General features: G+C 29.8%; 2 protein-coding genes across 2 annotated transcripts; both read right to left on the bottom strand.

The window, feature by feature from the left end:
• Positions 1-629: 629 nt before the first annotated feature.
• On the bottom strand, positions 630-3,143 carry LOC135963159 (uncharacterized). Its single transcript, XM_065514930.1, has one exon. It carries the CDS (start codon positions 2,316-2,318, stop codon positions 1,311-1,313), a length of 1,008 nt encoding a protein of 335 aa, XP_065371002.1. The 5' UTR covers positions 2,319-3,143; the 3' UTR covers positions 630-1,310.
• On the bottom strand, positions 2,361-4,829 carry LOC135963153 (uncharacterized). Its single transcript, XM_065514927.1, has one exon. The coding sequence runs from the start codon at positions 4,827-4,829 to the stop codon at positions 2,361-2,363; it is 2,469 nt and encodes an 822-aa protein (XP_065370999.1).
• Between the last annotated feature and the right edge of the window lie 22,470 nt (positions 4,830-27,299).

The following is a 27,299-nucleotide window of genomic DNA, read 5'->3' as shown; positions in this document are numbered from 1 at the left end:
CCTCTTGATTAATAATAATTAAGTAATATTTTTAAAAAAAATTATTGAATTTTCTAAAAAAAAAAAAATTTATGAAATTGTTCCACATAAATGTTAGGAAATCCCGTGAAATAAGAAAAATACTTACTTTGTTTATTTTCTATAGATATTTTTACAATTATTTTTTTTTTTATTTATCTATATTACGTTTCTATTATTAGGGTTTTACGATATTATAATTAGTCTCATTAATTATAATATATAGATGAAAAATATATGCACAATCTGTGTGATTATGTATATTTTTTATACTAACTACCAATTACGTGAAAGGGAGTATAGTAAATCCGTAATAAGTATTAAAAAAAAACCAAACATTAAATTTTCCAAATCTAAGGTTTTTACATATCTAAGTATGTAAATGGTTATTTATGATAATAATAATTTTTAGAGATTTTTAATTTTCATCTAATATGATTTTTAATATGACATCGACCCAAATAATAATAATAATGCTTGATCTTTTAAAGACTATTCCATATTAACACTATATGTTAATCCACCAAGTTTCCACGAGTTTGTGGGACCTGCAAATTTCTCCACCAAGTCTCCAAACAACTTGGTTTATTTAAATAAAAAGAAAAAGGGGGTTGTTTTATACAAAGCAATTTTGTTTTGTTTTATTGAAAATTAAAACACTTTCCTTTGATGTTTTTTCAACTATTGTTTTTTGTACAAAAATGGTTGTTTTATTAAAAAACGAATTAAAAAGGGCTCGATATAAAAACCAAAAAATTATCAAAATTCAACTTTACTTCTTTAAAAGCTAAGCAACGATTGGCTCGCAAAAACTAGATATAAAGTTAAAGTAAGACTTAACGAAAAAAATTAACTTAAAGCTAAATATATATCATAGCAGCGCTTTATAGTTGGCAGTCAATTCAAATTGTTGATGGCAACATCATCCCCCAACAGGACAGAGATGGGCAAACCAATACCATCCATTCAGACATGAACATTCCGGCGCCCTTGCTGTACAGCAACTCAAAAACCAATTGTAGAAAACCTAAAGCTAATAAAAAATAGAAAAAAGAGCAAACGAAAAACTTCAAAAAATTCAAAATTTCAAAATTCCATTTATTTCAAAACAAAGCAATAAATATTTAAATGTGGTGACTCCATCCCATAGTAATCCAAGTTTGTGAAGCCATCCAAAGACCAAAAAGAAAAAAATAAGAAAACTAAAAAAGAATAAAATACAAAAAATTTAATTCTTGTTCATTATTTAAAACAATTTAAAAAATAACGAAGAATGTAATTCCATACAAACTCTAAGATGAACACAATCCAGAAATGATATAGCCAAAAATTGTGTATTGTGCAAGTGGTTTGCCGAAGGACCCTCCATACACTCCATTTCTTATAATTCGGCTATAGACGTCACCACCCAATAAAAGATTTACTGCACTCGATGAATTAAAATGCGGATCTGCCAATTGCAGCCCTGGGAATTCGTCTAAAATACTACCATCGACTGATCTCGGTGGTGCCATCATGTTCAGATTCCGCTTGATTTCGGCATAAACCTCAATTATGGTGCTGGAACCGTGGTTACCACCAATTCTAATGAGGCACTTCTCCTTGTCGCCCACGTTAATTCTACGAGCAGATATTCTTCGAGCCACTTCTTCCGAGATAATGGATACCTCTGAGTTGGCGTCTATTATGGCACGTTCACTAATGAAACGCCCATTTGATTCAATGTTTACCATAGCCGTTGGCTTCAGCAACACTGACCCGCTTACATTTATTGGTGGTCCCATCACGGTTCCTGCGACGGTGCTCCTTTTAAACGCATTTTTTGTCCTACGATTACGTCTGCGGCGGGCGTTACGGTCCTTGTTCTTCCTTAAAACAAGGGCTTGAGACGTGCTAGGTCTCTCGCTCTCATGACCATTTGTTAACCGACGATCCCTGGTAGAGCTTCTCGACGAACTGGGTTCGGTTGACTCTCGGCGATCGGACGAATTAGTTCCTCGACGATGACGCTGGTTTCTTCTGTGCGTGGACAAAGTACCTCTACCTTCCTTATGAAGCAATGTGTGGTGCATGTCACCACATCGTCCGCATCGGCCCGTACTTTCACAAGTACGCCAAGTATGGTCATGAGCCAAACAGCCCGCGCAATAGCGATAAATGGAGACCAGTCGCATTCTCTCTTCATAGTCTACTTGCAAAAATTTGTGACAGGATTTTAAGGGATGATTTTTGAGGCAAATCCGGCAAATTATCTTTTTTGAGGTTTGACGACCTTCAGCATTATTGCGAGGATTTACCATATTGTTTCTGAAAAATGTCTGTAGGAAAAAAATTAAAAAAGACTAGTCAGTTGGAAGTACCACTAACTTCACAACTGGTCTTACTATTGAGCCACGTGCTGTCCTTAACTCAACAACTCTAACGTGGCCATCTTTACCAATATTCAGCTTGTCTACGCGACCTAAACGCCATTCGTTTGTAGGCAAGTTATCTTCCCGAATGACTACCATATCACCGATTTGCATGTCTTTCCGCACATATTTCCATTTATTACGTTTTTGCAAATCCTTCAAATATTCATCCTTCCATCTAGCACACAAACGTTGATTCAAGGCTTTAACTCTCTGCCAACGATTTAGAATAGATATCGGAGCTTCCAAAACTTCAACTTCAGGAGGTGCTAATAGTGGGCCACCAGTAAGAAAATGGCCTGGCGTTAAACAATCTAAACAGTCAACATTTTCCGATAATGGACATAAAGGTCTCGAATTCAAACAAGATTCTATTCGCGCTAACAATGTAGAAAATTCCTCAAATGTGTATTTCAAACCTCCGGCAATTCTACGAAAATGGTGTTTAAAACTTTTAACCCCCGATTCCCATAAACCCCCCATATGAGGGGCACTAGCAGGATTAAAATGCCAGTTTATTCCTTGATGTGCATATCCAGAGTTTACTTCGGAACCTATGTCACGAAGGAAACTACGAAATTCAGTCTTTAAAACTCTCGACGCACCGACGAAATTGGTTCCATTGTCTGAATACATATTCTTTGGACAACCACGAAGAGATACAAATCGAGAAAAAGCCGCCAAAAACGCGGGAGTTGACAAACTACTGACTGCTTCTAGATGAATTGCTTTTGTAGCGAAACATATGAAAACACAAACATAACCCTTCGTTATCAAGCAAGCTCGGCCCGTATAATTTCGAATATCAAAGGGGCCGGCAAAGTCAACACCAGTCGTGGTGAAAGGTCGAGTTATAATTGTTCGAAGTGTAGGAAGTGCTCCCATAATTTGACTATGTGTTGCCTTTTTTCGAATAGTACATGTTTTGCAGCGGCCTATTATAGTTTTTATCAAATTCTTGGCCCGGGGAATGAAAAACTGTGTACGTAGCACCCTCAACATAAGTTGATTACCTCCATGCAGTGTAATATCATGAATAAATTTCACAAAAAGTCTCGCAAATTGACAACTGGATGGTAATAAAATGGGAAACTTCTCATTATAGGTCAAATTCGGTGCGTTCGCCAAGCGACCTCCTACACGTATCATACCTTTTTCATCCAAAAACGGATTTAAATTCAATACTTTGCTATTAGTTAGCAATTTTTTCTCCGAAAGTTTATGATATTCATCAGCAAAGTCAACTTTCTGAGCAACAATAATCAGTTTTTCTTTCACAGATTTCAATTCATCTGATGAAATGTCCAACGAAGTAAACAAATGTTGGTTAATTTTAAGAATTCCATTAATTCCTCTTACTACATATGCCATTACCCTGAGCGCTCTGCCGTAAGACGAAAAATTCTCCAAAAGATCAGAATATGATTTAAAATACGAGAAAAAAACTTTATGTGTTCTCTCTTCTTCCCTTGTGCCAAAATCTACACATGTTGGAGATAACCAATAATTAGAAGGAGAACGAAGCCATGAAGGACCATTCCACCAAAGATGACTTTCGATCAAGTCTTGTGGGCGAACACCACGACTAATTAAATCCGCCGGGTTGTCTTTTGAGCTCACATGTCTCCAGCATTCTTTGCCAGTTTTTGCTACAATTTTCGAAACTCGATTAGCAACGAAAGTAGTCCACGAATTTGGTGGCTTCTGAAGCCAAGCCAAAACAATCATTGAGTCGCACCAATTGAAAAATCGTGTCCCATTTTGGTCCAAATCTAAATCTTTTCTAACAATTTCCAATAAGTCTGCTAGTAAAAGAGCTCCGCAAAGTTCCAGACGTGGTAACGAAATAGTCTTGAGAGGGGCAACTCTTGATTTGGCTAGTAATAAATGCGAATGTATTGCATTAACTCCATTATGGACTCGTACGTAAATACAAGCTCCATAAGCCTTTTCAGAAGCGTCACAAAACCCATGAACTTCAAGTATCGCCGTAGGTTTGAATCCTACCCAACGAGAAATATGAATATCGTTTATCGATTCATAATCAACAAGAAATTGTCTCCATTTTATCCCAGCATCTTTTGAAATAATTTCATCCCAATCAGTTCCCTCACTCCAAATTTGTTGCATCAATATTTTTGCTATAATTACTATCGGTCCTAACCATCCAGCTGGATCGAAAAGTTTGGCAATAGTAGATAGAACTTCCCGTTTTGTAAAATTTTCTTTCAATGATATTGTGGACGTAGAAAAATAAAATTCATCAAGTTTTGCATTCCATCGTATACCTAGAGTTTTTGCCACACTTTCATCATTAATTTCTAAAAAGTTTTCATTCAAAAGATGTTCTGCTGGTAAACCGTTAAGAATTTGTTCAGCATTTGAGGTCCATTTCCTCATAGAAAATCCAGCGGATGATATGCTAGTTTTTCACTTAAAAATTTAGTTTGATGTTGCTCTATTGTGTATTATAATTTATAAATTGTTTTGATTATTAAACAATCAAAAACCTAGCCATTGCTTGTAGAGGATGAATTATTAGATTTATGATTTTTAAGTGTTTATATTAATACAAAGTGTAATATTAAACAAAACAATTTTTAAACTAATTTTTATTTTTCTAATAGATTTTTATTTGTTTGTAAAAAATTTAATTTAATTCAAAAAATTATCTTAATTAATTTATTAACACAAAAAGTTGCGAAAATACAACGATCTTTATTATTTTCACTTTTAAATATTTATATTTGAAAACACAATTAAATTTCAGCACATGCTGTGCGAATTTTTTTTTCTTTTATTGTTGTGTTATTTTTCTTTTACGTGTGTATATACAAAGAAACAAAATGTCAAGTATTGACATCTGTCATACGAAGACAGTGTTGTTGAGCTAAAAACAGTACGACTCAAGGCACCACCTTTATTTAGTGTTGGTAAAAATACAGGTTAAATTTTAGCTAATACACAAACCATTGAATGATAATGCAGATCAAAACACTACATTACTTTAATGATGTGTAGCTAACAAAATAAATGTTTTTGGTAGAATTTTATATTCTAACCAAAATATTAAAAAAACAATAAAATTAAAAAAACATCACCTCTTTTTATTTATCTGCAAAATTTTTCCCACTAAATTATCCGGTTCGTCTGGACCAATGTTAATCCACCAAGTTTCCACGAGTTTGTGGGACCTGCAAATTTCTCCACCAAGTCTCCAAACAACTTGGTTTATTTAAATAAAAAGAAAAAGGGGGTTGTTTTATACAAAGCAATTTTGTTTTGTTTTATTGAAAATTAAAACACTTTCCTTTGATGTTTTTTCAACTATTGTTTTTTGTACAAAAATGGTTGTTTTATTAAAAAACGAATTAAAAAGGGCTCGATATAAAAACCAAAAAATTATCAAAATTCAACTTTACTTCTTTAAAAGCTAAGCAACGATTGGCTCGCAAAAACTAGATATAAAGTTAAAGTAAGACTTAACGAAAAAAATTAACTTAAAGCTAAATATATATCATAGCAGCGCTTTATAGTTGGCAGTCAATTCAAATTGTTGATGGCAACATCATCCCCCAACAGGACAGAGATGGGCAAACCAATACCATCCATTCAGACATGAACACTATACTCAATTTATTAATACTATACTCTACAAATTATCAACACATAATATTCCACTTATTCTGATCATATTACACTTAAACTGAACTTCAACGCCGTTTCCTACATTAATATTTGTTTTATTTTAAACATAATCCTTCATACTCAATTTATACTTTAAAAAAATATGCTATGCTACTCATATACCCAACTCATATCTTACACTGCGTTTACATGATGATTTTTACAACGTTGCTTTTGCAACGTCTCTTTTAGTTTGTAGGCGAGCGGTGTAGAGAAGCTTGGGGGGTAAACAAATAGACACGATTTGTGTTTTTCGTGTCTTTTTTCAGATTTCTCTTTATACTAATTTCTTTTCTTCTTGTTCCGTTTTATTCTTTTCCTGATTTTGAAGTTTAATAAAGAAGATTAACCGATTAAACAATAAAAATCAACCCTGGCTGCAAAAAAAGACATGAAACCAAAATTCATCGTATAAACGCAACATGATTTTGGAAGCAACTTCAAAAGGGAATTAAGAAAAAACGACGTTGTAAAAATCATGGTGTAAAACTAGCCTTACTTATATTTAACATATAATATAACTGTACTAACATCTATACACACTTAAAATCTATTTTTATCCACCTCATATTTGACCTACGATTATCTACTAATAATTTAATAATACTCAATTTCATTACACTGATCATATTTTGTTAAATATTACTATTTACCAAAACTCGCATACTACTGTAATATTCTATCATGTTCTAACGACACTTTAATAAAATAGCAAATTTAAACTATACTTATAATCTAATATCAATGTACTTTTCATTATCCACATCAACTGAACTAACTAATGTTTCTTTAATTTATATTAATAATCCACTCATTATTAACTTATATTCAGCTCATATTCATTTATACTCCACTCATAATAAAGTCATATCCAACTCTACAAATCACTAAAATAAAACTAATAACTGACTAATCACACTATAGTTAATATTTACTTACAAAATCCTTATATCCCATTTATTCTCGATTTAAAGTCTACTATTTACTACTACTACTTTTACCGCAATCTAATCATTATTTTCCTTTACTAAGCATAAACTCAATTTAGTTGACAATTACACTGCACTCATTATATACCTGGACCCATACATAATCTAAAATATATGAAATTCAATCCACAAAATCCTAAGAATGTAGCTTTAAAATCAAATGAAAACACCTAAGCCTATGAATATATATATATATATATATATATATATATATATATATATATATATATATATATATATATATATATATATATATGTATATATACATATATATATATATATATATATATATATATATATATATATATATATATATGTATATGTATATATATTTTTTTTTTGAGAGAGTTTTTATTATTGTTTGAGAACTTCATCTCTATTTATCTATTGTATGCCTATATCTAAGTCCGTTAATAAAACATATTTATACTTTATATCAATTTTCATAACCATACCTTTGTATATTAACTTTATACTCTATTTACACTCTAAAGACCTTATTCATAAACAATTTTTAAATTTAAACAAAGTTTTAAAATCAAATTTTGCATGGAAATGTTGATTTAAAACATTGTTTAAATTTAAAATTTGTTTATGAATATGGGGGTAATAATATCCATCTCATACAACAAAAATACTCGATTCATACTATGTATAATCATACACCAGACTAATATATACTCTTACACTACCATACCACTTAAGCTTCGATCCATAATCTAGACATACATTATGTTTTTTATCCATAGCAGAGAAATTCAATGAGATATTTCAATATTTTATCATATATGTAAGTAAATTATAAACATATTTTGAATAAATATATGTATTTATCCAAATAAAAAGAAAAACAAGTAGTTTATGAATTTATTCAGTTTTTTGATTAAAAAACTACTACAATTTCTTTAGTTCTTCCATACAAATCCAAAAACTACCTTTAACTGGTTTTTGATGAAAATTTCAATATTTTTCAAATATACTAAACTAAAACATGCATACAATTTTAGTCAAAAAATATTTTAAAATAACTACAAACATAAGAAAGTGAAAATTAATTACAAAATAATTCAATTATGTTAGTGCATAGGTATGTGAAGAAATTATTATGTGTATATGTCAACCAAAGCATGATAATTTAGTTGTAAACCTATTGATTTTTCAAAAAAAAAAAAAAAAGCAATATGTTTATATTTTGATGCACTATAAAAATAAAAATTACAAAACGAATAGATAATATTTCCAATTGGGAAAGTAAAAAGCATGGTCAGTAAATTTATTTATATACAAATCCAAATATAATTGGAGAATCTCCCCACAATCTTAATATAATACTTTTTATTATAACTAATAATCATATTATAAGACTTGATTCAATATACTTCATCAATTTCATCTTCTCTATCTTCCTGTTTTTTTAATTCACGAGCGAAAACTTCTGACTGTGTACATTTGTTGATTCAACACCAAATATATTAAAAAAGAGCATGGAACAACTTAATGATAATTTTAGTAAATTAAATAGTCAACTTAATCTAATTAATTATGATGATGAAATGGAAAATATTACTAAAGCAGGGTGGTTAACTATAATATTTCAAGTAATAACAGGACACCTAAATTTAATGATAGATGAGTATGATAAGGTTCAATATTCTATCATAAACCTCATAAATGACGTCAACCATGGTCATGTAAATCTGGATTTTCTAAGAGATGACCAATTGCACGAAGAATTGATGAATATTAGAAAAAATTTACCAGAAAATGTGATTTTACCAGGAAATCATAGTGAGAATATATTAAAGGAAGTTTTCAATTCGTTGAAAATAAAAGGAACTGTAATAGATAATCGAGTAGTAATAAATGCTGAAATACCATTAATTAACATGTATAACTCTGAAGTATATAAACTGGTTCGACTACCAGTTAAAGTAAACAACACTTCAATTATACCTTTAGTCAATGATTACATAGTATATAACTTTGATACCAATATTTATATTTATATTTTTTAATGACAAATTTACAACTTAATAATTGTACAAAAAACCTCCAAGGTGAATTAAATTGCATCGATAATCTTTCGTGGAAACCAGCTATAGAACGATCATGCGAAGTTTCAGCACTAAAACAATCCAGGCATGCTGAATGTAATTTCCAAGAGGTTATAATGAAAAGTGTTTGGAATGAATTAGCAACAAAAAATCAATGGATATTTGCAGTATTCAACCAATTCACACTAATTGTAGACTGTGAGCATCAAAATCGGAGATGGATTACCCTACCTTCAAAAGGATTATTAAGTTTACCATCTGGATGCACCGCCATATACGATGGAATAACCTTATCTACATCGCAACATTTGACACCGAAAATAAAATCTTCTATTCCGAAGTCATCATGGTTGGTGGAATATTCTAAAATTAAAACTACACTAGTAACAAATGACACAACAATTTTTAACAACAACAATAAATATTTTGAGAGGCTACTTATGGATTTTGACATATTGAAGGCTAATAATACTGATTTGGAAAAGTTAAAATTCTATACTGTAACTGGACATGCATCACTTATCATTATTTCAATTAGTATTATAATTATATTTTCTATTTACATTAAGTATACATTTTTTCATAATAAAATGAAGAAATCATCATCTATTAATATTAAGGTATAACTAATACATAAGTAAATAAAGCAATTAAAATTACTATGTGCATGTACATGTAAAATGTGTATGTCTTTTTAATAATATTACATGGACTATTTATCTGAATGAATTTATTCATTACTCACATCAACAATAGGAATCACATCAGCAAACTGATTAACAATTAAGTGTCACATCAGATGCGAGATCATCTATTTATTGACATAAGATCTGATGAAAGATAATTCATATTAGCATCATATATGCTATCAAATTAGGTATCAGGTATATTAACTGATGTCAGATCAACTATCAGGTATCAGATCATATCTGTCAGTTCTATTATCTGATATCAGAAGTGGTATTTGATAAAAAAAAAAAAATAATATATGTAGTTATCTGATAACCATTTTATTATACATATTTCTTTAATTGTAATTATTCGAATATCACTATGCATAACCATTATTGCCTATTTAATTTTTTAATCATATATTATATTGATAATTTTATTTAAAATATCACTTACTTGCTTCTAAAACTCTTGTAACATATTCACCCCTATCGGCAATAACATGAGAAATTTTGTTCCCATGAAATATTCATTTCCCTCGAAGGGAAAATTGCTATCGGGAATATCATTATGAACTTTACATTCACAATAGTTGATTTTGTTCGTAACAGCTGTTTATTGTTTACAAAATTCCATCTAAAAATTTCACAACAAGGGGAATTTTTTTCATATGAACAAAGTTGATGAACGAAAAAAGGAAAAGGGAAAATATTTCATGTGAAATGTTGATTCGCGATAGGGGTGATTATTAGTTATAATAAAAAGTATTATATTAAGATTGTGGGGAGATTCTCCAATTATATTTGGATTTGTATATAAATAAAAATTACTGATCATGCTTTTTACTTTCCCAATTGGAAATATTTTCTATTCGTTTTGTAATTTTTATTTTTATAGTGCATCAAAATATAAACATATTGCTTTTTTTTTTTTTTGAAAAATCAATAGGTTTACAACTAAATTATCATGCTTTGGTTGACATATACACATAATAATTTCTTCACATACCTATGCACTAACATAATTGAATTATTTTGTAATTAATTTTCACTTTCTTATGTTTGTAGTTATTTTAAAATATTTTTTGACTAAAATTGTATGCATGTTTTAGTTTAGTATATTTGAAAAATATTGAAATTTTCATCAAAAACCAGTTAAAGGTAGTTTTTGGATTTGTATGGAAGAACTAAAGAAATTGTAGTAGTTTTTTAATCAAAAAACTGAATAAATTCATAAACTACTTGTTTTTCTTTTTATTTGGATAAATACATATATTTATTCAAAATATGTTTATAATTTACTTATATGATAACATATTGAAATATCTCATTGAATTTCTCTGCTATGGATAAAAAACATAATGTATGTCTAGATTATGGATCGAAGCTTAAGTGGTATGGTAGTGTAAGAGTATATATTAGTCTGGTGTATGATTATACATAGTATGAATCGAGTATTTTTGTTGTATGAGATGGATATTATTACCCCCATATTCATAAACAAATTTTAAATTTAAACAATGTTTTTTTTTTTTGCTCAGAAGAAAGCTTATGTGTTTTCCTTTAACACCCTTTTTGTCGCTTAGTGGGATGCGAGTGGGATATCTATAAAAAAAATGTTTTGTAACTCAAGACATACAATTTTTTACTTTTTTTGAAAAATCAAAAACCTTTTTGACTTTTTTTTCCAAAATGGACTCTTTTTTTATTAATTTTTTTTCTCAAAAGAAAGCTTAGGTCTTTTCCTTTAAAACCTTTTTGCTCGCTTAGTGGGATGCGAGTGGGATATCTATCAAAATAAATGTTTTGTAACTCAAGACAAAGGTTTTTAAATTTGCACTATTTTAATTTTTTTCATATTTGTGTGTAAACCTTAAAAATTAAACTTACGCAGAGAAACTAGACACATTAGCCTTTCCGATGGTATGTAACATACCCAACTAAAATTTCATAGCCTCGATACTGTAATACCCATAATATGTTAACCTCAGGAATAAAAATCACTTTTTTTCTATGGAAATGTTGAATAATTTAATTTTGTTATTTATTTGTAATAATAATTAATTTAATATATAATAATAATAATAAAAAGATGAATAATTTAGTAAAATTTAATCTTAATCACAATAGATCAATTTATATAATAACTATTTTTACACTTAATTTATGAAGTTTTTAAATTTTCAAATATCCATACCATCCATGCTTTTTTTTGTCAATCCTTTCTTGGCGTTATTAGATTCAGCTACTGATTTCGCTGCTGGGTTCTTTTTTGGCTTTGGAAAGAAATTGCATTGAGTAGATGCAGAAAACTTTTTTAATTTGAGTCTTCCATCGACAAGTGGTATTGAGCAGTGCCATCAATTGTTACCGCAGCATCGAATCTGCTCTTTAGTGTTTTCAATGTTTCCTCATGATCCTCTTTGCTATTAAAAACTATTTTAGTTTCTTTACAATAATTCTTTGCCCAATGGAATAAAGCAGTCGCATCTAAGATGCGATCTTGATGAGAGCACTGGAGGCTATACTTCGCTGCATTTCTTTTGAGGTTTGCTCCAATACCATCACGTGCTCCTTTACCATGAGCAGTAGGATGAAAATGCCACTCAGCTGGCATTCCAAAATCTTTTTCATGAGCTGTAAGATTTGCGAAGCTACTTTTGTTTTTAAAATGTTGACGAGCTCCGTCCGAAACGTAGTATACCTTTTCTACTGTAAATTTGGATTTTAGATAATTTAGTATTATCTTCTGGTACTCATAAACTGCAACGGTGTCATGTTTTAAATCGTCGGATATGATTGCCATACTTTTGTGTTCCAGGTTTTCTTCTTCCATGTAGTAAATAACTACTGTGAATATAGTTGCTTGGTCGTTATTGAAGTGGAATGCTTGTATGGAATCCTGAAGAACATATTTATAGTTCTCTGCGAAATCAAATGAAATAATGAATTCACCAGACTTCAAATGTGTTTTCAAGTCCTTGAAGAATGACCACTGCTCTTTGACTAAAAAGTCATGGGTTCTCAAATTTAGCAATCCTCTACACAGTTCTTCCACAAAATCATCCACATTTAAAATTATGGTTTTCAGTGTGCATCTTTCAGTCTGAAGCCAAGATTCAAATTTTAACTCCTCAATACATTCTCGATCAAAAGAGTTGATTAAATTTTCTTTGATGGATGTGGTTTCCGGGCAATTCGAACATTCACCTAAGTGGCAAGAAGTTGTAGCATTAGGGCACATAGTCAATTTAAGGCAATCGCGGTAATGGTGTAAATCTTCTGATGAATCATCTTTTAAGTAATTTAAGAATTAATTTAATATATAATAATAATAATAATAATAATAAAAAGATGAATAATTTAGTAAAATTTAATCTTAATCACAATAGATCAATTTATATAATAACTATTTTTACACTTAATTTATGAAGTTTTTAAATTTTCAAATATCCATACTTTTATCCTCCTTATTTGTCACTTTTATTAGCTGCTTTTTTTTGTCAATCCTTTCTTGGCGTTATTAGATTCAGCTACTGATTTCGCTGCTGGGTTCTTTTTTGGCTTTGGAAAGAAATTGCATTGAGTAGATGCAGAAAACTTTTTTAATTTGAGTCTTCCATCGACAAGTGGTATTGAGCAGTGCCATCGATTGTTACCGCAGCATCGAATCTGCTCTTTAGTGTTTTCAATGTTTCCTCATGATCCTCTTTGCTATTAAAAACTATTTTAGTTTCTTTACAATAATTCTTTGCCCAATGGAATAAAGCAGTCGCATCTAAGATGCGATCTTGATGAGAGCACTGGAGGCTATACTTCGCTGCATTTCTTTTGAGGTTTGCTCCAATACCATCACGTGCTCCTTTACCATGAGCAGTAGGATGAAAATGCCACTCAGCTGGCATTCCAAAATCTTTTTCATGAGCTGTAAGATTTGCGAAGCTACTTTTGTTTTTAAAATGTTGACGAGCTCCGTCCGAAACGTAGTATACCTTTTATCTAAATTTGGATTTTAGATAATTTAGTATTATCTTCTGGTACTCATAAACTGCAACGGTGTCATGTTTTAAATCGTCGGATATGATTGCCATACTTTTGTGTTCCAGGTTTTCTTCTTCCATGTAGTAAATAACTACTGTGAATATAGTTGCTTGGTCGTTATTGAAGTGGAATGCTTGTATGGAATCCTGAAGAACATATTTATAGTTCTCTGCGAAATCAAATGAAATAATGAATTCACCAGACTTCAAATGTGTTTTCAAGTCCTTGAAGAATGACCACTGCTCTTTGACTAAAAAGTCATGGGTTCTCAAATTTAGCAATCCTCTACACAGTTCTTCCACAAAATCATCCACATTTAAAATTATGGTTTTCAGTGTGCATCTTTCAGTCTGAAGCCAAGATTCAAATTTTAACTCCTCAATACATTCTCGATCAAAAGAGTTGATTAAATTTTCTTTGATCGATGTGGTTTCCGGGCAATTCGAACATTCACCTAAGTGGCAAGAAGTTGTAGCATTAGGGCACATAGTCAATTTAAGGCAATCGCGGTAATGGTGTAAATCTTCTGATGAATCATCTTTTAAGTAATTTAAGTTGATTTCCTTCAACATCAATTTAACATTTTCATGGTAAATACAAACACATACTGTGTGAGTTCCGCTGCTTCCTGCCAAAACGCAATGTTTTGGCCTCAGTTGTGTAAATTTTGTGAATCCAATTTTGACATCCTCGTATTCAGATTGAAATGTTGCGAATAATTCATTCAGGTTACAGAGAACCATTCTCTTCTGCATTTGAACTTTCTTGCCATCGATTCGTACAGACATCCAGTCTTTCATCCCTGGCATCAGGCGACTCATATCATCTCGCTGATAAAACTGAGTTATTAGAGATTTAGTATCGCACTCCAAAGTTTTTCCCTTCTTTTTGTTTGGGAGTGTGAGAATCCCATGCTCAGCAACCAATTGTTTAGCAATTCTTGCTTTTCGTTGAGACGTTCCAAACTCAGTCATTGTTTTTGCAGAACTCCATGTTCTTGGAGCAAGCGTGAGAAGTTGAATTCTTTCAGCTTCACTCTGTGACGTTTTGTATTTCTCTTTTATTTGTTCAAGAACTTCTACTGCATCCTTATGGTATTGGTTTCGACACTCATTCGTTGAATTTGAAAAGTTAGAATAACCATCATCATCAACAGTTCTGTCTTCATTCTCGGAATTACTTTTGTCTTCATCTGGAATAACTTCAACGCAAGGCTCATTACTATTCTAATTCGGTAATTCGTTCAACTTTCCGAGCTCTTTCCTGCATGATCCACAAATTTTCAATCGTTTTGACAGCGTAGGGAATTTTTTTAATAAGCCGTCGGAAATATTTCGCATATCTGATGATCTGTGCTTCATTTTGTTAAAGGGATTAAAACAAAAAGACGAATAAATTTCATTTTCAACCTTAGCCTTTTTAGAAGTCGTAGACATTTTGAATTTTGTAAATAATACACGTCTTAACTTTAACGCTGTTTCTAAAAAACTGATTTCCGTATGTCTTCAGAATGACAATAAATAGTTTTTTAAGATCATATAGGTAGTACGTTTTAATGAATGAGTCTAAAATCTTTTATTAGGGTCAAGAAGGGCTTACATACTAAAGTACCTAGTTTAACCAAATGTTACAAATAATAATAAAAATAAACCACCATATAAATAACCTACCTGTCAACTTCTACCTCTCCACCCACTTCTTAAAGTCAAATGTCATAAAATAATAAATAAACTGGTACTTCGGAGAAGGGCCATAAAATATTTCCACTTGATTCCAAAAATTTGTTTCTGGGGCACCTGATATTTTAACAATGAAAATCACGTGCGCTGAAAACTACCTCTAGGATTGACTAAAAAGCCGCAAGATACAAAACTCAGACAAATTTTGGGGGTGGAAAATTAATAGCGGTCGGCCTCATATTGCACCCCTCCAGTGGCAATTATCGGTCAGTTGTTGTGGTTTTTATTTTTAAGGTTTTAGAAACACTTACACACAAATATGAAAAAAATCAATTTAAAAACATTTGTCTTGAGTTACAAAACATTTATTTTGATAGATATCCCACTCGCATCCCACTAAGCGACCAAAAAGGTTTTAAAGGAAAAGACCTAAGCTTTCTTTTGAGAAAAAAAATTAATAAAAAAAAGAGTCCATTTTGGAAATAAAAAGTCAAAAAGTTTTTGATTTTTCAAAAAAAAGTAAAAAATTGTATGTCTTGAGTTACAAAACATTTTTTTTATAGATATCCCACTCGCATCCCACTAAGCGACAAAAAGGGTGTTAAAGGAAAACACATAAGCTTTCTTCTGAGCAAAAAAAAAAAAATTAAAAAATGGGTCCATTTTTTAAAAAAAAGTCAACAAAGTTTTTGATTTTGCAAAAAAATTTAAAAATTTTAAATCTTGAGTTACAAAATATTTTTTTGATAGATATCCCACTCGCATCCCACTAAGCGACCATATAGGTCGCTTAGGAAAAGACCTAAGCTTTCTTAAAAAAAATAAAAAAAAAATAAAAAGGGCCCATTTTGAAAAAAAAGTCAAAAATATTTTTGATTTCAATTTTTTTAATTTTTTTTTCGAAAGATTGCATAAATAGCTATCTAAACTATTTGGGACACATTTTGCTAAGAACAATAGGTAATAAGTTATATGGATAAAAAAAACACCTGTTTGGCCAAAATGTCAAATTTTGACCTCCTATAACTCAGAGAGTTCTTGACCGATCTTGTTGAAAAATGGTGTCCAAATTTCATCGCGATCGGAAGACATCGATTTCAAAAGTTGGTTCACTTGACGTGAAATGCCCCATATATATATATATATACAGTGGTGGTCAAAACATATGCAACCATCAACAGAATTATACAAAAGTGGTTTAAACTACTTTAAGATGTAAACAAAAATATTCATTTGCTTATAATATTTTTTAATTAATGCTTTGAAAATAAGAATATGAAATTTAATTCAGAATTTTTTGCATTAAAAAGAGAAAAAAATTAAAAAACTACGTATGGGTTGATATTTCATTGGCCAAAACATATGCAACTAATTGCTTTTAAAACATTTCTGTCTATAAACCTTAATATTTCGTGGCAAATCCTATATTTTCAATGACGGCCTTACATCGGCAAGGCTGTGAAGCTATCAAATTGGCAATAAAATTTGCAGGGATAGAGTTCCAAGCATCTACCAATCCTTGAAACATAATATCTGAATTAGTGCAATTTTCGGGGTCGATTCTTTGATTAACGATTTCCCAAATGTTCTCAATGGGATTTAGATCTGGTAATTGTGGTGGCCATTCCATTACCGAAACTCTTTCTTGTGCTAACCACGATTTAACAACATGTGAAGAGTGCTTGGGGTCGTTATCGTGCTGAATAACTCATCGAAGAGGCTTATTATCCTCAGAATTTGGAAGCATTACTCTTTCCAAGATGTCTCTATAGATAAATCCATCCATTATTTCATTAATTTAGAGCGATGGGCCAACTCCAGCAGCAGAAAAACAACCCCCATACCATTACGTTGCATCCTGCATGCTTCACCGACGATTTCTCCCTACGCGCAAAAACCGCTTATATCAAAACGTATTCAAAAGAAACGTTTGAAGTTTGCTATAGAGTATTTAAATTGGCCAGAAAACAAATGGACAACTGTCCTATTTAGCGACGAATCCGAATTTAATATCATCGGAAGTGATTTCATGTGTTACGTAAGACGACCACTTAACACGTGGCTTCAAGCACGATACTGCCAAAAGACACTGAAACGTGGAGGATGCAACGTATGGTATGGAGTTGGCCCATCGCTCTAAATTAATGAAATAATGGATGGATTTATCTATAGAGACATCTTGGAAAGAGTAATGCTTCCAAATTCTGAGGATAATAAGCCTCTTCGATGAGTTATTCAGCACGATAACGACCCCAAGCACTCTTCACATGTTGTTAAATCGTGGTTAGCACAAGAAAGAGTTTCGGTAACGGAATGGCCACCACAATTACCAGATCTAAATCCCATTGAGAACATTTGGGAAATCGTTAATCAAAGAATCTACCCCGAAAATTGCACTAATTCAGATATTATGTTTCAATGATTGGTAGATGTTTGGAACTCTATCCCTGCAAATTTTATTGCCAATTTGATAGCTTCACAGCCTTGCCGATGTAAGGCCGTCATTGAAAATATAGGATTTGTCACGAAATATTAAGGTTTATAGACAGAAATGTTTTAAAAGCAATTAGTTGCACATGTTTTGGCCAATGAAATATCAACCCATACGTAGTTTTTTAATTTTTTTTTCTTTTTAATGCAAAAAATTCTGAATTAAATTTCATATTCTTATTTTCAAAGCATTAATTAAAAAATATTATAAGCAAATGAATATTTTTGTTTACATCTTAAAGTAGTTTAAACCACTTTTGTATAATTCTGTTGCTGGTTGCATATGTTTTGACCACCACTGTATATATTCATAGGCTTAGGTGTTTTCATTTGATTTTAAAGCTACATTCTTAGGATTTTGTGGATTGAATTTCATATATTTTAGATTATGTATGGGTCCAGGTATATTATGAGTGCAGTGTAATTGTCAACTAAATTGAGTTTATGCTTAGTAAAGGAAAATAATGATTAGATTGCGGTAAAAGTAGTAGTAAATAGTAGACTTTAAATCGAGAATAAATGGGATATAAGGATTTTGTAAGTAAATATTAACTATAGTGTGATTAGTCAGTTATTAGTTTTATTTTAGTGATTTGTAGAGTTGGATATGACTTTATTATGAGTGGAGTATAAATGAATATGAGCTGAATATAAGTTAATAATGAGTGGATTATTAATATAAATTAAAGAAATATTAGTTAGTTCAGTTGATGTGGATAATGAAAAGTACATTGATATTAGATTATAAGTATAGTTTAAATTTGCTATTTTATTAAAGTGTCGTTAGAACATGATAGAATATTACAGTAGTATGCGAGTTTTAGTAAATAGTAATATTTAACAAAATATGATCAGTGTAATGAAATTGAGTATTATTAAATTATTAGTAGATAATCGTAGGTCAAATATGAGGTGGATAAAAATAGATTTTAAGTGTGTATAGATATTAGTACAGTTATATTATATGTTAAATATAAGTAAGATATGAGTTGGGTATATGAGTAGCATAGCATATTTTTTTAAAGTATAAATTGAGTATGAAGGATTATGTTTAAAATAAAACAAATATTAATGTAGGAAACGGCGTTGAAGTTCAGTTTAAGTGTAATATGATCAGAATAAGTGGAATATTATGTGTTGATAATTTGTAGAGTATAGTATTAATAAATTGAGTATAGTGTTAATATTGATGTTATGAGTTTATGATTACATAAACTCATAACATCAAAAAGGAATGGATAGTCTTTAAAAGATCAAGCATTATTATTATTATTTGGGTCGTTGTCATATTAAAAATCATATTAGATCAAAATTAAAAACATACTTAGATATGTAAAAACCTTAGATTTGGAAAATTTAATGTTTGGTTTTTTTTTTAATACTTATTACGGATTTACTATACTCCATTTCACGTAATTGGTAGTTAGTATAAAAAATATACATAATAGCCTATTCACACAGATTGTGCATATATTTTTCATCTATATATTATAATTAATGAGACTAATTATAATATCGTAAAACCCTAATAATAGAAACGTAATATAGATAAATAAAAAAAAATAATTGTAAAAATATCTATAGAAAATAAACAAAGTAAGTATTTTTCTTATTTCACGGGATTTCCTAACATTTATGTGGAACAATTTCATAAATTTTTTTTTTTTTAGAAAATTCAATAATTTTTTTTTTTAAATATTACTTAATTATTATTAATCAAGAGGATAAATATACTATTTATAAAGAAAATATCATATAGAAAAATAAATTACAAATTGTTATATTATTTCCTATGTTGTTCTTTCTGATTAGCATAATAAGGTGAACGCGATTGTATGTAGTTGTTTAGTTCTTCACATCATTTTTGGAAAATTTTAATTGAAAATTCATGTAATTCATCTAATATAAAACAAATGTCTATAATAAAAAATAAGTAATAGTTTTATAAATTTTTTTTTTTTTAGAAAATTCAATAATTTTTTTTTTAAATATTACTTAATTATTATTAATCAAGAGGATAAATATACTATTTATAAAGAAAATATCATATAGAAAAATAAATTACAAATTGTTATATTATTTCCTATGTTGTTCTTTCTGATTAGCATAATAAGGTGAACGCGATTGTATGTAGTTGTTTAGTTCTTCACATCATTTTTGGAAAATTTTAATTGAAAATTCATGTAATTCATCTAATATAAAACAAATGTCTATAATAAAAAATAAATAATAGTTTTACCTTTTATATTATTGTTATTTACTGCTGTGGATAAATGGAGAACAGAGTAAATTTTATTGATACTTTTTTTTTATTTTTTTTTAATCCATAAATGTTATCTAGATGTGTAGAATCCAAAGATATGAGGTTTGTATACTTTTTGCTGTTGATCTTAATCTGTAATTTCACAACCATTTGAATTATTAATATCCCAACTAATGAGAAATTAGTCCATACAATTAAACATTGTTTTATATAAAAGTCTGGATTATACCAAGAATCGTAAAACATACATATCGAAAACGATTGATGGTGTTTAAGAGTGAATATACTGAATAGACGCGTAGCATAACAGATACCTTTTAAATAATTGTGCAGATTGTCTCTGATCATTTTGCATACAATAAAATATATTAACATAATTAGATTGAATTGTGTGCGGATGTCATCTCATTTATAAGCATACATTTTCATATTTGAAGTACTCATATTTAGTTATGATAAAATATAAAACAAATGTACAAAAGTTATACAATAAATTTAAAAGGTCAAATAAAATTAAATAACTATTAAATAAAGAGTGCACGTAACAACTAAAATAACAAACAAACAATGAATTTCAACAATTATAAGAGGAATCAAGAAGTCAAAAGATGTATTAACAGATTTAAAAACATAAGTGATAAAATTATTAAATGTAAATCAACAATAACATTTCTAATTCGTTGCAGAAATGCGGGAATTATTCCAAAATTTATAAGCAGTTCAACAAAGAATTTGTCAACAATTTTTGAAAAGATGAAAATACCAAATATTCAACAAACTATGCAGAAATATATACAAGATTTACATATAAAATTTTTGAAATTAACATTAAAAGAAAAACACGAACTACTGAAACAATTTCAAAGTGAGGTAATAGTGATAAAAAGAAAACTAAATGTACATTTTACAAATAAAGAAATGGATGAATTTTTACAATATCAAGAAAGATTAGGCGCTTTACTCAATGAGAAGGTAAAAAAGACACACAAAAAGAAATTTAACTCTTTACTAGAATTACAAAAGAAAGAACTCGGAATTAAATTCAATGAAAAATGGTTTGTAAATAAGACAAACTTAGATATTCCGATAGATGTACAATGGATTCTTTCACTAGGACAAAAACACGCATTACCTATTAGAAAAGAAGAGTTTCCAATTTTAAAGATGATAACTGACGGAGAGGATTTAATACAAACATTACAAGAAAAGGAAGAACAGGAAATAGCTAGGACTAGGTTAACAACAGTTATCGATAACCATTTAAATAAAATTAAGTTAACAAATAGAGATAGATTTGTGATAAATAAAGTAGATGAAGCCAAAAGGTTCTTAAAAATAAATAAAAATATATTTATTTTTAAAGCAGATAAAGGTAACGCTACTGTAGCAATAAACAAACAAGATTATGAATTACGAATTAACAATATTGTAGACGATACTACAAAATATAAATTAGTAAATAAAGATCCTACAAATAAACTACAGAAAACTAATAACGATATAGTAGAAGAACTTTATAAACTTAAAATTATAACAAATAAAGAAAGAAACAATCTTAAAACAAATGTTTCCACTGCTCCTAGGTTATATGGACTACCAAAAATTCACAAAGAAAACTTTCCATTAAGACCGATTTGTTCTTTTATTAATTCCCCTTCTTATGAACTATGTAAATATATTACGAACATTTTAAAAAAGATAACTGAAAATTCAAAATATAATGTAAAAGACTCACTACAATTTAAGGAAAGAATAAAGAACCAATATATACAGGATCATGAAAGACTAATTTCATTTGATGTAGTATCATTATTCCCAAGTATACCTGTTGATTTAGCAATAAATATAATAGAAGAAAAATGGAATATCATAGAAGAATACACTAAAATTGAAAAATTGTTATTTTTACGAATACTAAAATTCTGTATAGAAGACAATAAATATTTCCAATATAATAATAATATTTATATACAACAGAAAGGACTTCCAATGGGATCTCCTGCTTCTCCAATTGTGGCAGATATTGTTATGGAAAAGTTACTAGACACCTGTATTGTAAAATTAAGTATAAAACCAAAAATAATGACAAAGTATGTTGATGATTTGTTTTGTGTTATTTCAGAACATGCAATTGACGACATGTTAATAACTTTAAATGATTTCAATCAATATATTAAATTCACAATAGAGAAAGAATGTGATTCAAAACTTCCATATTTAGATACCTTATTGATTAGGAAGAATAATAATTTAGTAATGGATTGGTATCAAAAACCTACGGCTTCTGGAAGAATCATTAACTACTATTCAAAACACAATAAACGAATCATTATAAATACAGCTAAAAATTTAATAAATAGAATATTAACGATAAGTGATAAGGAATTTCACAAAAAGAATAAAGAAAAGATTAAAAATATATTAAGTGACAATAATTTTCCAATTCAACTAATTAATAAATTAATAGGACAATACAAAGATAAAAATATAAATAATACAAGTAACAGATTAGAGCCAAAAATTTACAAATCATTTACTTATGTACCAGAAATTTCAGAAAGATTAGAAAAATCAAAAATATTCGATACTAATAAATATAGAATGGCATATAGAACTTATAACACATTAAATAAATTATTCAGTAGGACAAAAGATAAAATGCAAAAGTGGGATAGGTCAAACATAGTATACGAAATACCTTGTAACGGAAATGATACAGAAAATTGTAATAAAGTTTATGTAGGTACAACGAAAAATAAACTAAACACAAGAATAGCTGGACATAAATCTGACCAAAAATACAGAGACAATAATTCACAAAAAACTGCTTTATCTTCTCATTGTGCAAAATTTAATCACTATCCAAACTTTGAAAATGTATCAGTATTAAATACAGAAAATAACTGTAAACGTCGTTATATGTTAGAAATGTTACAAATAATTAATATACCAACAACACAAAGAATTAACTTTAAAGCAGATACCGAGAATGTAGCTCAAATTTACAGACATCTAGTACATAAGAAATAACACAACTAATTATAAATACAATATTTTTGTTTGTTATGTTATATTCATTTTAAAAAACTAACTTTAATATTTTTTTGTTTGTATGTTTAAAAATGTTCATATACTTTTTTAAATGACAAATATTTTGAAATAACAAAAACAAAATTTTTTCCTGAAGATGCTACACATTGATGTAGCGAAATATTGAAATAAAAATTAAATATTTTTATAAAAAAGACCTTAAGCATAAATAATTATTATATTAAAATATTTTATTAACTAATATTGTTAATGTTCATTTAATATTCATTTAGTAAAAGATAATTTTATTAAAAATTAATTTAAAATGATAAATCATATAAAAACTCAAAACGCAACGGACAAAACAAAAGCACCCTCTTATATGATGTTTAAAAAATGTTGACTAGCGGATGCTCTACAATCTTTTTGTATTGCTCTTTTGATCAAGCCATCATCATATCGTGTGGTTTTATGCGAACGACCTGTAGAATGCACCGGTGATATCAGGCAACTTTGACAGTTCACCTACTTTTTAACAAAAACAAAGTACCTGTTGTTTTTGTATTGTTGTAGTGATGCAGTCACCTTTCTAAGTGTGCCCTGAAATACGCCTTGCACCAGTGTTACAAAAACAATAATCCAGATCAAGGTATATTAATGATAAGGTAGTGTTATCAGACCAGCTGATCGTTTTTTGCTACTATGTTCATTTTTCGCCGTAGTGCATTATAAATGTCAAACTTTGTTTACATTTTGTAAATGTCAAACTTTGTTTTGCTGTTAAATTCGTTTATGTTTTAAAAACAGTAATAATACTACACGAAATTAGTTTTATTTTTAAAAACATCAAATTAAATTGCAAACAGATTCAAATCACCGGTGCATTCTACAGGTCGTTCGCATAAAACCACACGATATGATGAGGCCTTGATCAAAAGAGCAATACAAAAAGATTGTAGAGCATCCGCTAGTCAAGTGAGAACAAGTTAAAGATTATGCGTTAGCGAAAGAACAATCGGTAGAAGAGTAGTAGAAGCCCGTTTATTCAGCTGACGACCAGCAAAAAAACCATTTCCATCAGCTAAGAACAAGAAAGCTGCACTGAAGTTTACCAAAGCCAGCATCGACTGGAGTGTCCTAAAATGGAAGACAGTACTGTTTCCTGACGAATCCAAATACAACTTAAAAAGTTCCGCTGGAATAAGGCGTGTACGCAGACCAAAAGGAGAAAGATTGAATCCTAAGTATTGCAAAGGAACAATTAAACATGGAGGAGGCAATGTAATGGTCTGGTGATGCTTTTCTGGTCAAGGATTTGGGCCAAATCATAAAATTTATGGGATTATGGATCGCTTCATGTACCGTGATGTATTGAAAGATATAATGTTGCCTTATGCTAGTGAAGAGATGCCACTTATAGGGAGCTTCCAACAGGATAACGATCCTAAGCACACCTCCAAAGTTTGTAAGACTTGGCTTCAGAGCAATAAGATTCAAGTTCTTCATTGGCCTAGTCAATCTCCCGATCTTAATCCTATTGAGAACTTGTGGCACATTGTTAATATGAAAATAAACATTGCGAAAATAAGGATCGGCAATTTTTACCATTTATTTCATGCCGTTAAAATAGCCTGGGAAGGAATATCGAAAAACGCCATAAAACATAATATCTTCTATGCTAAGAGATGTTCTTGTGCCATCCAAAACAAAGGATTTGCAACAAAAAATTAATTAAAATTTTTTTTTATAGTATATCCTTCAAGGGGTGCTTTAGTTTTGTCCGTTTCATTTTCTACCTTAAAGTATTTTTTGATTTTAAGTTACCTCTTATGGAAAGGTTAACTTTGGAAGTATTTGTTTATCAATAATAAACATATTAACAAATGAAAATAATACATAATAGATATTTATTCTTTGTTTTTATACAAAAAAATGCCATATGAAAAAAATGCACTGAGGGGGTACTTTAGTTATGGCCAATACCAAGGTATATTAATTATAAGGTAGTGTTCAAAGTAAATTAATAAAGTAGCAACAGTACTACAACAAATACAACATTTACAAAAACCACAAGCAATTTTGTTTTTGGTTTAAGGTCTGAGCCAAGGCGAATCTATAGAAGGTGACGACAGAACTACAACAAATACAACATATACAAAAACAACATGTACTTTGTTTTTGTAAAAAGATAAGTGAACTGTCAAAGTTGCCTGTGGTTGTTTTTGCTTTTGGGTTTGTTGTATTTTTCGCCACAACAAACACAAGTGAATTGACAGTTCACTTGTCTAAACAACTGAATAAAAAAAATAATCAGCTGTTCTTCTGTCGTCACCTTCTATAGATTCGCCTTGGTCTGAGCCAAGGCGTATTTAACAAGGTGACAGCAGTGGCGAATTTAAATAAATACAGGCGAATTCACTTATTTTTTATATATAGAGTTTGACATACGGACGTACGGGCGAATATTTTTTATATATGTAGTTTGACATTTGTGCGAGCTATTTCCATAATCAGCTGTGCTGCCGATGGCACCTTATTAAATGCACCTTGGTCTGAGCCAAGGCGTATTTAACAAGGTGACAGCAGTGGCGAATTGAAATAAATACAGGCGAATTCACTTATTTTTTATATATAGAGTTTGACATACGGGCGTACGGGCGAATATTTTTTGTACTTGACTAGGCTTGCCAGATTTGAAATTGTCAAAAAACGTACATCGAAGTTAAAAAAACAGTACAATTGAGTAAAAAGAAGTACAATTGTTTATTTTCAAAATTTATTTAATTCAATAAAAAAACTAACAAAAAATAGTATTCAAAGTTTGTTTTTATTATTAACTCGCTTTCCAAATTTTATATTAAAATTTTATTTCGTTCCTTCCCCCAAAAATTAAACATTAAACTAAAAATTCGTTCACTGGCTGCATTAGAATGAGGAATTGAAAAGACGACGCAACAAATCTTTTCAAAATTAGGAAATGATCAACTATTTAAGAATTCTTTCCATTTTTCTTCTGCAGATTTTTCTTTTTCAATGTTTTCAGCAAATGTTTTTAATGGTATAAATTCGTTAAAAAGTTGAAAATAATGTAATTATTTCCTCAAATTCATGAAAAGAAATCTTTGAATTAAGATGGAAAATTGAAAGTTTTTCAAACTTATTATTTTCTAAATTGAAACGATCTTTTATATAAGTACTTATATTCCATGAAAACTCTGCTGTGCGTTTTTTAAAAAGACAAATCCAAGGCGTATTTAACAAGGTGACAGCAGTGGCGAATTGAAATAAATACAGGCGAATTCACTTATTTTTTATATATAGAGTTTGACATACGGACGTACGGGCGAATATTTTTTATATATGTAGTTTGACATTTGTGCGTGCTATTTCTATAATCAGCTGTGCTGCCGATGGCACCTTATTAAATGCACCTTGGACAAATCTCTTGCTGATTATTGCAAGTGCTACATACACGTTCGGCTAAAAACCCATAAAATTTTTCATCCTGCTCTTGTTCAAATTTGTCGTTTAACTGATAAGTTTACCTTTATAAAATTATAGTGCATTTACACTTGTAATTTACAAACTAGTTTATTAATTTACTTTGGTAACGACAGTACTACAACAAATACAACATTTACAAAAACCACAAGCAATTTTGTTTTAAGGTCTGAGCTGTCAAAGTTGCCTGTTGTTGTTTTTGCTTTTGGGCTTGTTGTATGTTTCGCCACAACAACCACAAGTGAATTGACAGTTCAGACTGAATAAAAAAATTAGTCAGCTGTTCTACTGAGTCTACTTTATTAATTTACTTTGGCTGCGCTGCTGTTTATGCACCTTGGGTGATTGTATCTATTATATGCTTATCTGGATCAAGGTATATTAATTATAAGGTAGTGTCATCGGCGAATTCAGAATACCGAGCGAATTGGTTATATTTTTTTTATATGTAGTTTGACATTGTGC

The sequence above is a fragment of the Calliphora vicina genome, unplaced genomic scaffold (assembly GCF_958450345.1).
Source record: "Calliphora vicina unplaced genomic scaffold, idCalVici1.1 scaffold_18, whole genome shotgun sequence".
In the NCBI taxonomy this organism is placed as follows: Eukaryota; Metazoa; Arthropoda; class Insecta; order Diptera; family Calliphoridae; genus Calliphora; species Calliphora vicina.
Note: the sequence above shows the minus strand (reverse complement) of the source record. Positions and strands in the feature narration are given on the sequence as shown.

What these genes read in the sequence shown, in the direction of transcription:
- LOC135963153 (XM_065514927.1), bottom strand. Translation starts at nt 4,829, where the DNA reads ATGAGGAAATGGACCTCAAATGCTGAACAAATTCTTAACGGTTTACCA.
- LOC135963159 (XM_065514930.1), bottom strand. Translation starts at nt 2,318, where the DNA reads ATGGTAAATCCTCGCAATAATGCTGAAGGTCGTCAAACCTCAAAAAAG.